This window comes from Myiozetetes cayanensis, unplaced genomic scaffold (genome assembly GCF_022539395.1).
Source record: "Myiozetetes cayanensis isolate MyiCay16 unplaced genomic scaffold, myiCay2020 scf9, whole genome shotgun sequence".
Taxonomy (NCBI): Eukaryota; Metazoa; Chordata; class Aves; order Passeriformes; family Tyrannidae; genus Myiozetetes; species Myiozetetes cayanensis.
Window position 1 is genome coordinate 34,736,687 of NW_026088185.1, and position 14,555 is coordinate 34,751,241.

Sequence of the window (14,555 nt, forward strand, 5' to 3'; positions counted from 1 at the left end):
GTTGTTGTCTGTCTTTTTTGCACATTTTAAGAAATGCTGGTTGGTTTTGCTAGGTTTGGTTGGAATCAAAAAGAATTCTGCTGCTTCTTGTTGGCTGGATGAATTAGGTTAGAAATGGGAAATGAAAACCAAATGGGTCCTCCAAGTTTCTTTTTAAATCAATGCCACACTATTTGAAGAGAGTAGCACTGAGTTAGTCATGATGAAAACCTAGAAAAAAAGGGAGAATTTAAAGAACAAATGGGATCACAGAAAAAAAAAAGAAATTAAACATCAGGTTATTGTGCTTTACCTCCCTGTTAAAACAGCAGTTGTCAGATGGTTGTCCCTTCACTCCAGGATACCAGGCATATGTAATGGAGGCTTTGCCTTTGTAGAAAGGATGATGATGGATTAGTGCTTAGATGCTGAAAGAACTCTGGTAGGAGATGGATACCCTTTAGCTAAGGGAAGGGGGGGCTGCTGAGGCTGAATTTAACAAAACCAGACTTGCCCACAGACTTGCCAGCGCTCGCAGAGTGGATTTTTAGTGCTGCAGGTGACATTGTTGCTGACTGAAGAATGTTCATCAAATCAGAAAACTGCTGATAAGCTGCCTTTCCCAAAAAGGGATCTCACGAACTTCTCCTGTAAATCTCTGCCTTTCATCATACCCTGGGAGGTGAGGTAGAGGACTTGTGACAGATATTATTTAGCTTTCTCTTCACTTTGTTAGGGTAATCGAAGGGAGCTATAGAGGAAAAAATATCTCAAACCCTCTCTTTTATGGTCTACCAATTAAAAGCTGAATGAAAATAATTGAGCCTACACCTCCCTTTGAGTATTTTGGTACTGATAATTGTGAGTATATGGAAACATGAGTATGTTGACTACTGTCACTCAGGTTCTACTAAGAAGATTTTAACTTTGAACTGAATATGTCTTAAAAGAAGTGATGTAACTAATTCATTCAATGGTATTTGCAAAATAGTTTTCAGACCAAATTTGTGTAAGGCCTGCTGGAATTTTATAAAATTAATCTAAAAGAATATATTTCTTCTGTTGCAACTGGTTTTTTTCAAGTTGCTTTGATGCACTTTGTTTAAAGTTCTATTTCTAAACCAAAAGATAGAAATGAGTAAGAACTTTATTGAAGTTTCCATTAATTCCATTTGGAAGCCAAATATTTGGGGTGTTTTTTCCAGAAGAGCATGGCTTACATAACTGTGGATTTTGGTTGTCTTTTTGTAACTGGGTTCAGACTTTTGAGCTTCAGGTCTTTCTTGTGTGAGATTTCTCATTGTTGGGCTATAAAACAGTGCAGTTTCTTTTATTTTTGCCCTGTAAGAGAAACATATTTTTAACTAAAGTATCACATTAAATAATCAGGTAGGAGGTCTATTCTTTCTCCTTGCACTCATGCTGTTTTCCTTAACATTTCTACTTTGCATAAAGTGAAGAGGTTCTTAAAGCACACCCACACCTGGAATTTAGTTTTATTTGTTTTTAACTTTTTCTATTTCCTGGAAATCTTACTATTGTCTTTTAATTACACTACCACTCATAATTTGCGAGGCCTACAGAAACAGGACTTTTTACTCCCTCCTTTCTTCACTCCGTTGTGGATGGATTTAGTGCTCCTGAGATATTCTTTTTAGCAAGTATCAAACATGAGCATTTCTTTTGCTAATTCTCTGATCACTGAACCAAAGAGCAGCCCCCAGAGCTCTGATCGGTGCCGTTCACTTCACAAAGTTGCACGAGAGGGCCCTCAACAGACACGTTGTGGCTCCTGGAGAGAGCAACTGGATGTTAAAAGAGATACTCTGGAGTGGTGGTGTGCCTTGTTATTTAATTTGGATGAGTGAAGAACATGTTTGAGGAAGCATCGCTGGGCAATGCCCTCTGTTGTACATTAAGGAATAATTAGAATGTGGGGGATCTGGGTAGGAAAGAGTTTCTGTGATCTAGACCTGAATACTTCAGTTATGTGTCTCAAGTACTACAGAACCTTCAGAGTTGTTGAACAGTAAAGATAAAGAAAAAGATAAATTGAATTAATTTATTTTGAATTTATATACATGTCTCTGCCTGCATTAATATTAAGTTCCATCCAAAATCTAAATAGAAAGACTGTAATCTTAAAAGTTCTCTCAATAGCATCAGCAAATCATTCTTGTTTACCCTACATGCTAATAAAACAGGAACATGACACTCCTGAAAACAAGATTGCAAAATACAGAAAATGTGGTCTGACATTTTTTTTCTCCCCAAAGGAGGGACTGCCACTAACTAAAGTATTTCTTATGAAAGCTCGATTGCTTAAGATGCAGAATATTAAGAGAGAAAAACACTTTAGGACACAGCCATGTCACCAGCTGTTACTCACCCTTAATGAAATTGTTAAGTGATATTCTTCATAAATAGGTCAGAGAAACTTTTGAATTGTGAAGAATGTTTTATCTCTTTCTTTGAAATGTTTGTATTAAATTTAGAACTGGTAATTCATTAAGCTCATTAGCTCTGACTAGGGGAGTAGAGCAATATCTAGGATATAGATTTCAAGGCTTAAAAACCTTAGTGCTTACAAATAAACATGAAAGCAATGTGTGGAGAAAAAAATATGGGATCATAATATGTTTAACTGTTTTTTGAGCGTGGCCCTCTGGATTAATTAAGGACATTTTCTATATTCAGGCACTTGAATATAAACAGAATACGTTATGACTTTTGGTTAACTCTCTTTTAATAGGGGAAAAGAGAATGCATTATGATGAATACAGTGGAAGCTAGTTGAGACTATATTTTGTTGTTTGCTTTTTGGCTTCAGCTCAAAGAGGAGCTAATCACTGAATTTTACAGAATCCCAACTCCGAATTATATTATTAGTGATTGACACTGAATTTAAATAGTAAAAGTTTTATAGATATATGTATGTATATACACACACACACTTTTGGGTCACTTGTTTTTTTGTTGCAGATTTTTAAGAATTAAAATACCGTTGAGCTCTGCCAAATGCTTGATTTGTGATGAAACTTTTATTTTAGTCTTAATAGTTTCTAGTATATACATTAATTTTCCAGAGTCAAGTCGCAGTTGGTTCCACTGGCTTCCTCAAGGAAAAGGGAGAACTGGAGGAAATCAAGGACTCAGTATTTGGGAACACTTCTAGAGTCAGAGTCCAGTATTGCTGTAACCTTCCAGTCATGGAGATTTTAGAAACAACCTTTAAAGCAGTTTAAATGTGCTGGATTGTTATGTGCTTCTGCCCAATTATTTTCTGTTTTTCGAATTGACTTGCTTTGTGGCCTTGAGGTTATAATTAGCAGCTTTCCTTTTCTCTAAAATGTGTTTGAGAGCACCTAACCAGTTAAACTATTTTTGAGATTCCTGATGAGAAAAAAAATCATAATTTAGAGTTACTATTATCAGTTGATTAATTCTTAGGTAAATTTGTCAATGTGACACCAGAAAGAAATACATTTATAGTAAAGATGTTTAGAGTCTATCAGCTGTATATTTCAAATATTCAGGGCTCAGAAAACACCAGTTTTCACAGAAATGTGGTAATGAAAGAAACTCCAAACCTCCACCCAAAGCACGCTGTGCATGCCCTGTAATTAAATTTGTTGGTCCATCTTTATCTGCCAGTATTTGAATCCTCTCTGAGCGTAAATATTTCTTCTTTTTTTTAGATAAATCGTCATAGAAGAAATCTTTCCCAGCATAACTTAACGTTTGCAGACATCCTTAGTACACAGGACCCCACAGTAAGCAATTGCTTTATAGAACTGATAAATCACTCTTGTTATTTTAAAGGTTTATAATGTAAATGTTGCACGTGCTTAAAATAAGCTTAAATACATGAGGATTGGGGTGCCTCAAGATGTTAAGGGATTTGAGGGACTTTGATTAATTGATAAAAAGAAGAATTGTGGAAGATACAAGGCCATTTCTTTAGCCTGACTTTGCTGTTAATTCTGTTGTACTACACTGGTGTTTCATCAGTATTAGGAGTTTTTAATATTAGTGTTAATTTTTATAAGTAAAAAGTGGTCATGAAATCTAAAAAAAAAAATATCTTGACATTAAGAGAATCTAGAGGGAATGAGAAGCCAAGGTTTTTCTACTAAAATAAAATTCATATGCAAATACAGATTCATTCAAGAGATTTTGTTATTGGTGGAACTTTTACCTACACAAACTTTTCAGGATAAAGTATGTTCAGAAACTTTGAATCCTAAGTAAGAAACCTACAGAACCTATAGGTGATAGAGAGAGAATTATGCTTCCTTGTAGTTTCTAACCCTATTAGCCCATGACAGTAACAGTCTTTTTTTTATTATTTAGAAACTCAAATGTTTACACATACATATTCTTGTCTTTACTATTCTTCTAAAAAACAAATAAAAAACCCCAATCAACGCAAACCCCCACACAATAATTCCGTTTTCCTACTTCTATACTAATTCTTCAGGGCATTTTGAGTCAGTTTCTCAACCTTCCACATGTTGGAAAGGTGCAGGAAGGGCAGCAGCTTAACAAAAAATGATGATATTTATTGAGACAGAAACAACAGAACATATCATTAGGATATATTTGGAATTATTTTTAAACCAATATCATCTATTTGCAGAAGTATTGCAAGTTGATGCTGAGCTGTCCTGGAAGTAGTTACTTGGGTAAAAAAATAGAATAGAAAAGGGGATATTAACAGATGTTATACAAGGGGAATGGAGCACCCCAAATAGAATTTATAAAATATTGGGGTCATCCTAGGAATATTTTTATTAGTCTTTGTGGTAGTTGTTTCATAATTCCACACATGCCCTTTATATTAATTACAGAGAAGACCGTGCAGGCTATCAATTAGAGGAAGCCATGCTAATTTTACTCAAAGACAACACCTGTACTAATTAAAGCAATATTTATGAAGGGCATTTTACTTAATACTGAGAGGTCTCATATTAACTGCAGCTCTTGTGGTTTTGTGCTGTTCCATTTTCGAGCTGTTTAATTTATAACAAATGGCAGATTTGAGCTATGTAATTTAAGTCAGGGTATTTTATATGCCCAATATTTGTCAGTGGATTTGATATCCCAGCTGAAGAAAATTGTAAGGAAATTGTGACTAAGCAGCAATGTTTTCATCTGATTCAGATCTGATGCTGAAAAAACATATTTTCCTTTAGCTCTGTATTGATAAAAATAGCAATTTGGGAAGGGTGGTTGATAAACTTTGAAAGCATGAGATTTTGGGTCTGCTTCAGAGAAACAATCAGCAGCTTGAATGGTCAGCCAATGCTCCTCCCAATTTCTGCTTCCAGATGGATAGAAATATTGAAAAGAATAACTTTTCTCGTATGTTATTTGGCATCTCTGGCCCTGGCCAAGCACCAAACGTTTTATGATACATAAATGAAGGGTTAGTAGGGGAAGAAATATATAGAAATATGTAAAGAAAAAAAAAAAGGAATAGGTGGAGATGGGGATTAAACCTTATTTTAGCTCTGATAATTCATCCATCCATCACTAGATAAATAGTGACATGACTCTGCACAATAATCCCTGCATACTCTCTCTCTGGGTTTTTCTATGGCAAGGATATGCATGACAGGAATTTGCATGAGATAAGTACAAATTACAGAAAATGCACACTTTAATCCTCATGTACCTCTTTGAGAATGTCACCTAAATCATTGTCCACAGGCCAGGCCTGCAGACCTTTTCACAGGTACAGACAGATATGTGCACAGTACATATTTCATTCATATATGTTGCATATCAACAGCAGACAATATCTAAGGAAATAGTTACATATTACACTGTTAAAATAATGCTATTTTGTACAATCAAAATAACAGACATGTTTGATTTAAAAATACTTATATTGCCTGTTAAAGAATGTTTTATTGCTATTTAGTGGCTTTGCAGACAGCAAAATTCTATTGGAATTGTTATGAAATCGTCTTGTGATGCAATTTACTGCAAAGACCATGTGGAGTTTCTGATATCCAAGTTGGGCACTGACTCAGTAGTGTTTGAAAGCAAAACCAGACCCACTCTGAATTACAGTTTTGTTTCTTTTCCCATTACTGACACAGCTGAGACACCCTTGTCTAATGAGGGCTGGTGAGATGACAGGTCGATGGATTTGGCTGAAGACCAATTGTCTTGCTTTGTTTGGTTTTACATTTTTAAATATAAATTTACATAGCCCAAAATAACCTCATCCCAAATTGTATATCACAGCTATGCCAGGGATGTTTCAGCAGGTCAGAGAGAACCAAGTGTCTGCAAGGCCCTCTGACTTATGGAAGGTTTTCTTTTCCTCCTGTACAGATATTTGGTGTTTCTCCAACATTGGTTACCCCTAAATATGATTCTTTAGACTATAAGAAGCAGGAGGCTTCTGCAGAAGCATGGTGTGTCCCTCACAGCTTTTAATGAAACTCAAAATATGAAATGATACCTTGACACAATTTACTTGCAATATATTTTCAACTAATTTTTGACTTGTAGTGAAGAACTTTACTTGCAGTAATTTAATTTATTTCTTCTAAATATAGAAACTGAATAAAATAAATATTATTGAGTTTTTATTGTGGTAATTTTGTGTAGTAATTGACTTCAAATATTGTTTGCAAATATTCCTAAGAACAGAATCTACCATAAGAAACAAATAACTGAACTGAGAATTAATAATACAATTCCCCACTCTAGATTAGCTGAATGCAGACTCCTACGCATGTATTAAGTAGATTTATTAATCTGAATAAATGATATGGTTATGACCTTTTTTCTTTCTTGCAGGTGGTGGAGAAAGAAGGATATCTTCTAAAAGCAAAAATAGCAGATGGTGGCAAGAAATTAAGGTATTACATGTGACTGTGACACTATGTTTATCCAGTACAAATTCAGATTTTATATATATATGGTTACTATTACTGCTAGTAGACAAATTGCTGTTGTTTCTTCTGTATTAACCCAAGGTATGATCCCAGTCCCCAAAAAACAAGTAACAGCAGGTAAAGGGCTCATTTTGTACAATGATCCTGTATCAATATTAACTTCTAAATTATATATATTTCACATATATCAAGGACAATATTAATGCATCAGGCAAACCAACAATAGGTTTTTCCAGTGGGCAAATTTTAGGTGCTGACTGCGCTTGAGGGATCAAGGATGGGCTGTAGGAACCCACCTTGTGGTGATGCCACAGGAGTGCCAAGACAAGACTATTAAGACTGGTCAGCATTTACTGACTCAACACTGTTGAACACCATGGGAATATTAACGTTGCCTTTATGGAGAGATCTGCTGTGGTTTGCTGTATTTAGATGCCTGTAAAGTGAGGAGACCAGCACTGTGTGTTACCAGTGAGAATGAGAGAGCATCGAGAAATATTACATTTTGTGCTGGGAGAAAGGAACCAAGCAATAAGTCCACAAGCATATATAGTGCTAAACCCTAAGGATCACAGAAACACTTACTGAAAAGGGAGTCTGGGGGTCACCCACTCCAATCCTCACTAGAATAAAGAACATTGTGGGCACAGCCGGGTGCCATCAGAAACTGGTGTAACCTGCATTTTGGGACAAAGCATTGAAGCCAGTAATGCTCTATTGCCCAATTTTGGACCTCCTGCAGGGTGTGCAAGGGTTGGGCGTCCCCTGTGAACGTTCTCAGGAGAGGAGGGAGTTTCGCTTCTCATCGCATCCCGTCCCGCAGCACGGAGCATCTCCGTGGCTGGGCGCGGGCAGGGCGAGAGGGCAGCGGGGCTCGGCCACTGCTGTGTTTTCAGCAGCCCGAAAGGGGTCTCCGGCCTGTGAAGCAGCCGGGGAGAGGGCGAGCAGCGGCACTGCAGCTATAGCGTGCTGCCATCAGGTGTCCGCCCGACAGAATGCAAAGGCAGCCGCGGCTCCCGGGCACCTCCCGCATCCCCGCGGGCCGGGGATGGGCGGATTCACACCCATCCCTCGCTAATCCCGGCTCTTCCCTGCAGGCTGATGTTTACGGATCTTTCTACAGAGCAAGGGCGGGCAGTGGGGACTGATCAGCTGGGTGGAGTTTGACTCCTCCTTTCACTCACCTGAACTTGCTGGTCAGTGCTTGAAAGGGTCTCTTGGTTCAGTGCTGGTTCTGCACAGCAAAAATTGGGATATTGTGAATTTGCTTTTTCAAAGAGCTCGAAAGCGGGCTTCCCGTGAAATTCAGATGCTCAGAGGTCTGGAGCACCTCCTGCTATACAGAAAGGTTGGGAGAGCTGGGTGTGTTCAACCTGGAGAAGAGAAGGCCCTGGGGAGACCTTAGAGCACCTTCCAGTGCCCAAAGGGGCTCCAGGAGAGTTGGAGAAGGATTTTGGACATGTCATGGAGTGACAGGACAAGGGGAAATGGCTTCAAACTGACAGAGTTAGTTTGTTGATTAGGATGAAATTCTTGGCTGTGAGGATGGGGAGGCCCTGGCACAGATTGCCCAGAGAAACTGTGGCTGCTCCATCCCTGAAAGTGTTCAAGGCCAGGTTGGACAGGACTTGGAGCAACTTGGTCTAATGGAAGGTGTCCCTGCTTGTGGCAGGGGTAGAACTAAAGGATCTTTAAGGTTCCTTCCGACCCAAACAATTCTGTCATATATAGAGAGACTAACACACTTTAAAGCATTTTTTTTATTTTTTAAATTTTTAATATTTTCAATCTCACAGATGACTTCATGGACAATCTTTATGATAAAAGGATTGTCTAGTTTATGTACATTTATATATAGGTCATAAAAAAGAATGAATTTTTGAGTTTAAAAAGTCACTTTTTAAATGAAAAAACTATGGAATAAAAGAATTGGGGAATTTAAATTTAGGGTGGAAAATTTTGTTATCGATAACATGGTGAAATTCAGTTACGTTCTCATAGCTTCTAGAATTCCTATAGCCTGTTGAAAAAACCACTAAATTTTCTTATTCCTGGTGGAATTAAATAATTCTCCCTTTAAAATTCAGTGAAACTCAAGTAAAACATATCACCTGGTATAATTTAAGAAATATTTATAATTAATTGTATAGATTTTGCTTTTGACTTCTTATTTCAAAACCATAAATAGAGCTATGTTTTTTTGTTTGTTCGTGTGGGGGTTTTTTTAATTTTTAATGATGCCCAGGTTGAAACGAAACATTTTTAAATCTTGGCAAACTTCCCAGTTAGTTTGATCAGAAGTTTGAATCTTTTAAGTAGATTGTGAGCAGGTCTGTGACCTCAAAACACAATTACTAATTTGCATTTCTCAGCTAGAAAAACCTGCCCTAGCTGGAGCAAGCAGCACTCTGCCTGGTAGAAGTGTCCATGACACAGAAATGTTCCTATCTATAACTGATGTCAAGCATTTGGTATAAATTTGATACTGAATCTAAGCTGTGTTCCAAGGGGTTTAATCCTTTGGTAATCCATATTCATCCAACATACCCAACTCACAGGGAAATCTGTTTAAATCTGCACATGGCACGCTTGAGCACTTACTCCCTTGTGCACTTACAAGACCTTTTTAAATAGAAAGGCAAATTAGAGAAAAGTTACAAAGAACTGAAGCTGTACCAATAGACAACTCATTCACCACCTCAGTAGTGAATCTCACCCAAAGCACCCATTTCCTAAGCGTGCTTCAAAAAATAATCAACTGAGGTTGAACTTTTCTTTATGCCAATGTACACAACCCACAGTCATGACCATGTTTTACAGTAGCTAAGGACACAGCTTTGTAGTGATAATAAATTCTGCTGAAAATTTCACAGTGACTCACAAACACTGTTCTTTGAGGGGAAATATCTGTCAGTGATGGTCAGGTACTTTTCTAAAACCCTACTGTTTCTTCCTCATTGTTGTTATTATTATTATTATTTTCTCCCTAGTAACGTGACATAAAAAACCACAGTCCTATTTCCTTCAGATGTATTAATGTCCTTCACAGAGAGTTTCTTTCCCCGTTGCTTCTTCTTGCCCATATTTTTGGGTTGTTAGATCATTCTGGGTGAAATCCTGCCCTTGACGAAGCAAGTGCAAGTTCCTTTGATGAAACCAGTAACATTGGGGCTTCATCAGTAATATTGGTTATGCTCCTTAAGCTGAGGACTGCAACAAAATGAATAGCAAAGTAATTAATAGGAAAAGTGCCTGTTGTTATGGCTGATGTGCAGTTTGATAGGATATTGATGCAGCAGAGCTTTGAGGTGGATCTGAATGTGAGCATTGTGAGGAAAATCAACAGCCTTTTAATCTTGAAAAAGCCAGGTTTTGCTGGAGTAAAAAAAATGTGTGTGTTTGAGTTACTTAGGAGTGCCTATGTAGAGAAAACTAGGGAAGACAGAAGGAAAAAGGTTTCAAACAGCTCCTCCCCAGGTCCTCTATATCACAGAACCATAAGGTCCCTAAAGTTGGAAAAGATCTCTGAGATTGTTGAGTCCAAATGTTAACCAGCACTGCCAAGTCCACTGCTATAACATGTCCCTAAATGCCACATCTACACCTCCTTTAAATCCCTCCAGGGATGGTGACTCCATCACTACCCTGAGCAGCCTGTGCCAGGACTTAAATGTGCCCTTATGGGCAGATCCCTCCTTTAAATGCACTACAACACGCATGTGACCCAGCCTGTTTGTCAAACATGGTCAGAGCTTTGTTCTAAGATATTCAGTTTTGTGATTTGCATTCATGTAAAACAAATCGATAGTCAGTTTATGAGTGTTTCTGTGAATATCAGATGACATCCAAATCAGAGTCAACTTGAGCTGTTGATCTAAAAATAGGGGTTTTTATCAGGTCAGATCCATTTGTTATGATTTTCTAGTGGTTTGAAACAATATGTTATATGTAAACTATATAATAGCATTTTCTTCTGAGCTGAATGTTATGTTCTTCTGTATCAGGGGACATTCCTTCACATATCCAAGTGTATTTTTACTTCTCCCTGGCCCTGGCCCCAGTAGTTTGTCAGTTCTCTAACTTAAACCTCTCTCAGATATCATTCTTATCTTCCTTTCTCTCCTGTAAACTTTTAGTTTAGGGAAGAGAGAAAGCATTTGGGACCTTTCAGAATAGACCCTTAACTGAGCTCTGTGTAGTCAGATCAACATTTTTCCCCTCTCAGTTTTATTTTAAGTCTTAGGTACCAGAAGGCCACCAGCTATTTTGGAGTCCTCTAAGTATATGTGAACTTCGAGCATGTGTGAATGATCCCACTGTTCTCCTGTGACACTGTGGTGGAAAAGAAACATAGATGGGCTTTAAAACATGAATGTGGAGAAAGAAGGCCTTGAAGCTTTGTTAGGCCACATCTAGACATAATTAGGACGGTGCAACTCCATCAGTATTCGTGGAAGTACCAATGTGATATTGACTTTAGACCTTTTTTGGTTTTACAGGAAATAATTAAAAAAACAAGTCTACAAATCTTTTACCTACTCATTGATTTTTTTTGTTCTTTAATTTTATTTTTAAGGAAAAACTGGTCCACGTCCTGGATTGTTCTCACTGCTCGGAAAATGGAATTCTACAAAGAATCCAAGCAGCCAGCTCTGGCCAACCTGGTAGGCAACCAACCCTCCAATATTCTCAACCTCCTGGCAATGGTTATTTCAATATAAAAAGTTTGGTGTTTACAGAAGACAGATTTAGACTGAGCTGGCAACCTTCAAAAGCTTGAAAGCAGCTGAAGGAAAATGCCTTGATAAACTCTTAATCAGATGTAGAGTGTGAGAAGAAATAGGATGCAGTATGTCCTTTATTAAGAGGTGCATTTGGAGAATAATTGCAAAGTGAGACAAATGGTGAGTGACTGCCCAGTAATGTGAAGGTAACACTTTAAATTAAGGTGCCATTTATAAATGCTTTATTCTTATTTATGAAAATGATCACTAAATGCAGCTACTTCCTCAAATAATGTATTATAAAGTATGTTATAAAATGCATTAGTAATAAATGCTGAACAGATGATGCGATGAGAATCTGTTGCAAAGGATATTGTGAGACGTAAATTGTATTAAACCATGTATGTGCATCTTTAATACATGAATTTAAGTTGTTATCTACCATCCTATAAAGTGGCTTATACATTAATAAATAATAATAAATTATTTATAAATGGCACCTTAATATAGGGTGTTACCAAAGCAGAAAACATTACAAGTTAGCAAAGTGATTTTTTATCGTAGTATAAATGTGACATCCACCGTATCCCGCTAGCCTTCCTGAATATTTCTATGACTCCATCTAATGCTGCTAATGCAATTTCTGTAGCCTGTAGTTACTACAAAGTGAAATTTGCAGTACCTTTTTATTGTGCCCCAAGGAAAGGCCACTGATCTTTGTCCTTGGAGACGTGACAGCTCTGTTTGCGTGAGCGGTAACGGCCTGAATCCCTCCAGTGCTGGTTTCTGCTGAGCCTGAGCCCACAGACCTGAGTGTGGGCAACAAAAGGGGGATTTGGTGGATCTATGACACTGTGGGCAGCCAAGGCACAGGTTTGACAAAGCCCTGTTGTGAAAGGTTCTCAAGGCCTGATCGAACCTGCCAAATCTTGTTGGTGTGATGGGTGGCCACAAAGGTGCTCTCCTTGGCAGGAGTCACAAACAATAAGCTATTTTTCCTGTGGGCAGGTGATGCAAACCATTCTTCTGCATGTCCTTGGTCTATCAATGCCACCTGTCATAAAATCAGCTTTAGAGAGCACCTTTTCATGCCTCACTTTTTTTTTTTTTTGGAAAGAGTATGAGGGTTGTAGAAAAAAACAAAACTAATGCATGAAACAGTAAACGTAAGAAAAATCTAGCACTTTCTGCTTGTGTTTGTGCTAGTCCAGCTGGAAAATATCACTTTTCTGCAGCCATGAAAACAATGCAGCTTGAATTAATTTTTTTCAGAATCATCTGTTTTTCTTTAAATTGAATTCTATGTTATTTTAAAAAAAGTAGTGTCTAGGGTGAACTTATTAGAATGAATCTTATAATTTACTAGGTGACTTGCATTTTTCCCTGCTACCTCTTCTCCTCTTCCTATGCAAGCCTTCACCCAAATTCCAGGAGATAAATGAAATAGCATAAAATTAATGCACAGGAAGCTTGTTTTTACTCTGAGACTTCTCTATTTGGGTTAAAATCCCCATTAGCTCTTTAGGGATTTAGATAGTAAACTAAACCTGCCAGGAGAATGGGAATTTGGCCCAAATCTCAATCTGTTTAACTCAAAAAAATTCAGGTATGCTATGAGACAGGACCTTTTGGGAGGTCAGTCCCTTTCCCTGAAGTCTCACTCATCACCAGTGCTCAGAGTTGTGATAAAACATCCACTGCCTCCTGTGTTAGGAAAAACACAGACATATTGAACCTTTATTTTGCTCATTATGAGCACGCACACACACACCCAAAAAGTGTAGGTTTTATTTATTTTATTCCATTCTGGATCTGAAAACTGAGGCTGTGAACTCAATGTTCACTAGGTGAGAAAAATCTGTTTATGATGCATTTTCTGTCTGTTGCATATGACTTTTATATGCAACAGTAAATAAACAAATTGGGCAAAGCTTGAAAACAACAAGAGAGGTCAGTGTTCAAAATCTTATAACCTAGTTTCCTAAACCCAAATTTTACCCATTAAAAAAGCTAAACCGGCATGTTGATCTCATCTGATAAAGTAAATGCAATGTTTATTTCCTTTGTAAACCATTTAACCAGATATAATTTTGATAGTGGAAAGGAAATAATACAAAAGAGGATTCATTAGAAATCATTTGTTTACTGATTTTATTCTCTTTTTCCAGTTGTTGTTTACTTTGGAAAAGGGGGAACTCATCCATTAATTAAATAATGTAATAGGATGTTCTTTCACAGTAGTATGACTTATAACAAAGCATTTTTATTGTTAGCAGGAAAGTGATGTGACTTAACAAAAAGATTAAAGTTCCTTTGTAGTCTAAAGATATTAATTCATTAATTATTAATTATTAAATACTGTACATGAAGCAAAAATTTAGTCTAAGACAGCATCATTATAAGAGGAATGGTATTTCACAAAACAATGGCAACAGGAGAGAGGGAAATGAGAGCACCTCTAATCATATCTCTTTATAATGATAAGACAAAATTTAGGGGTGATTTAAAATTGTATTTGCCCAAATCTTTAATAATACTCTAATGTAGAGAATTAAGAAAAGCTAAAAGGAGTTTTTGTTGCTCCATTTTGTGGTTATGGATTTAGGATTCACTGTGACAACTTTCCCATTGATTTCCATGGAGAAGACTGGGATCCGTGGCTTTGCTTTTTGAGATGTTGGTGACAATGCTTGGTGTTTTGATTAGCAATAGAGCACACCAATTAAATCACACAGAGGGGGGATTCAGGAAAAGGAGTTTGTTTACAAATATTATTGAAAGGGCAAGTTTGCATCCCATGTAACTAAATCATTAGCTTTTGCTGCTGTCTTGATCATTTGTGGTCCTGGCTTTGATACTTTTGTTTGTTTGTTTGTTTGTTTTGCATTCCCATGAATATGACTTGCTTTTTATTTTAATTTAAGGACATTGTGATCTA

The 14,555-nt window shown here is 37.2% G+C and overlaps 1 protein-coding gene across 4 annotated transcripts in view; it reads left to right on the plus strand.

The window, feature by feature from the left end:
- Window positions 1-14,555, plus strand: part of ARHGAP15 (Rho GTPase activating protein 15) — a 334,404-nt gene that overhangs the window by 48,525 nt on the left and 271,324 nt on the right. For 3 of the 4 annotated variants that reach the window (XM_050339915.1, XM_050339913.1, XM_050339914.1), the window contains 3 exons: window positions 3,678-3,752; window positions 6,796-6,857; window positions 11,470-11,557. In XM_050339915.1, coding sequence (XP_050195872.1) covers window positions 3,678-3,752; window positions 6,796-6,857; window positions 11,470-11,557 — 225 coding nt within the window. The remainder of the gene's footprint in view (window positions 1-3,677; window positions 3,753-6,795; window positions 6,858-11,469; window positions 11,558-14,555) is intronic. The other variant, XM_050339916.1, reaches the window with a different exon arrangement.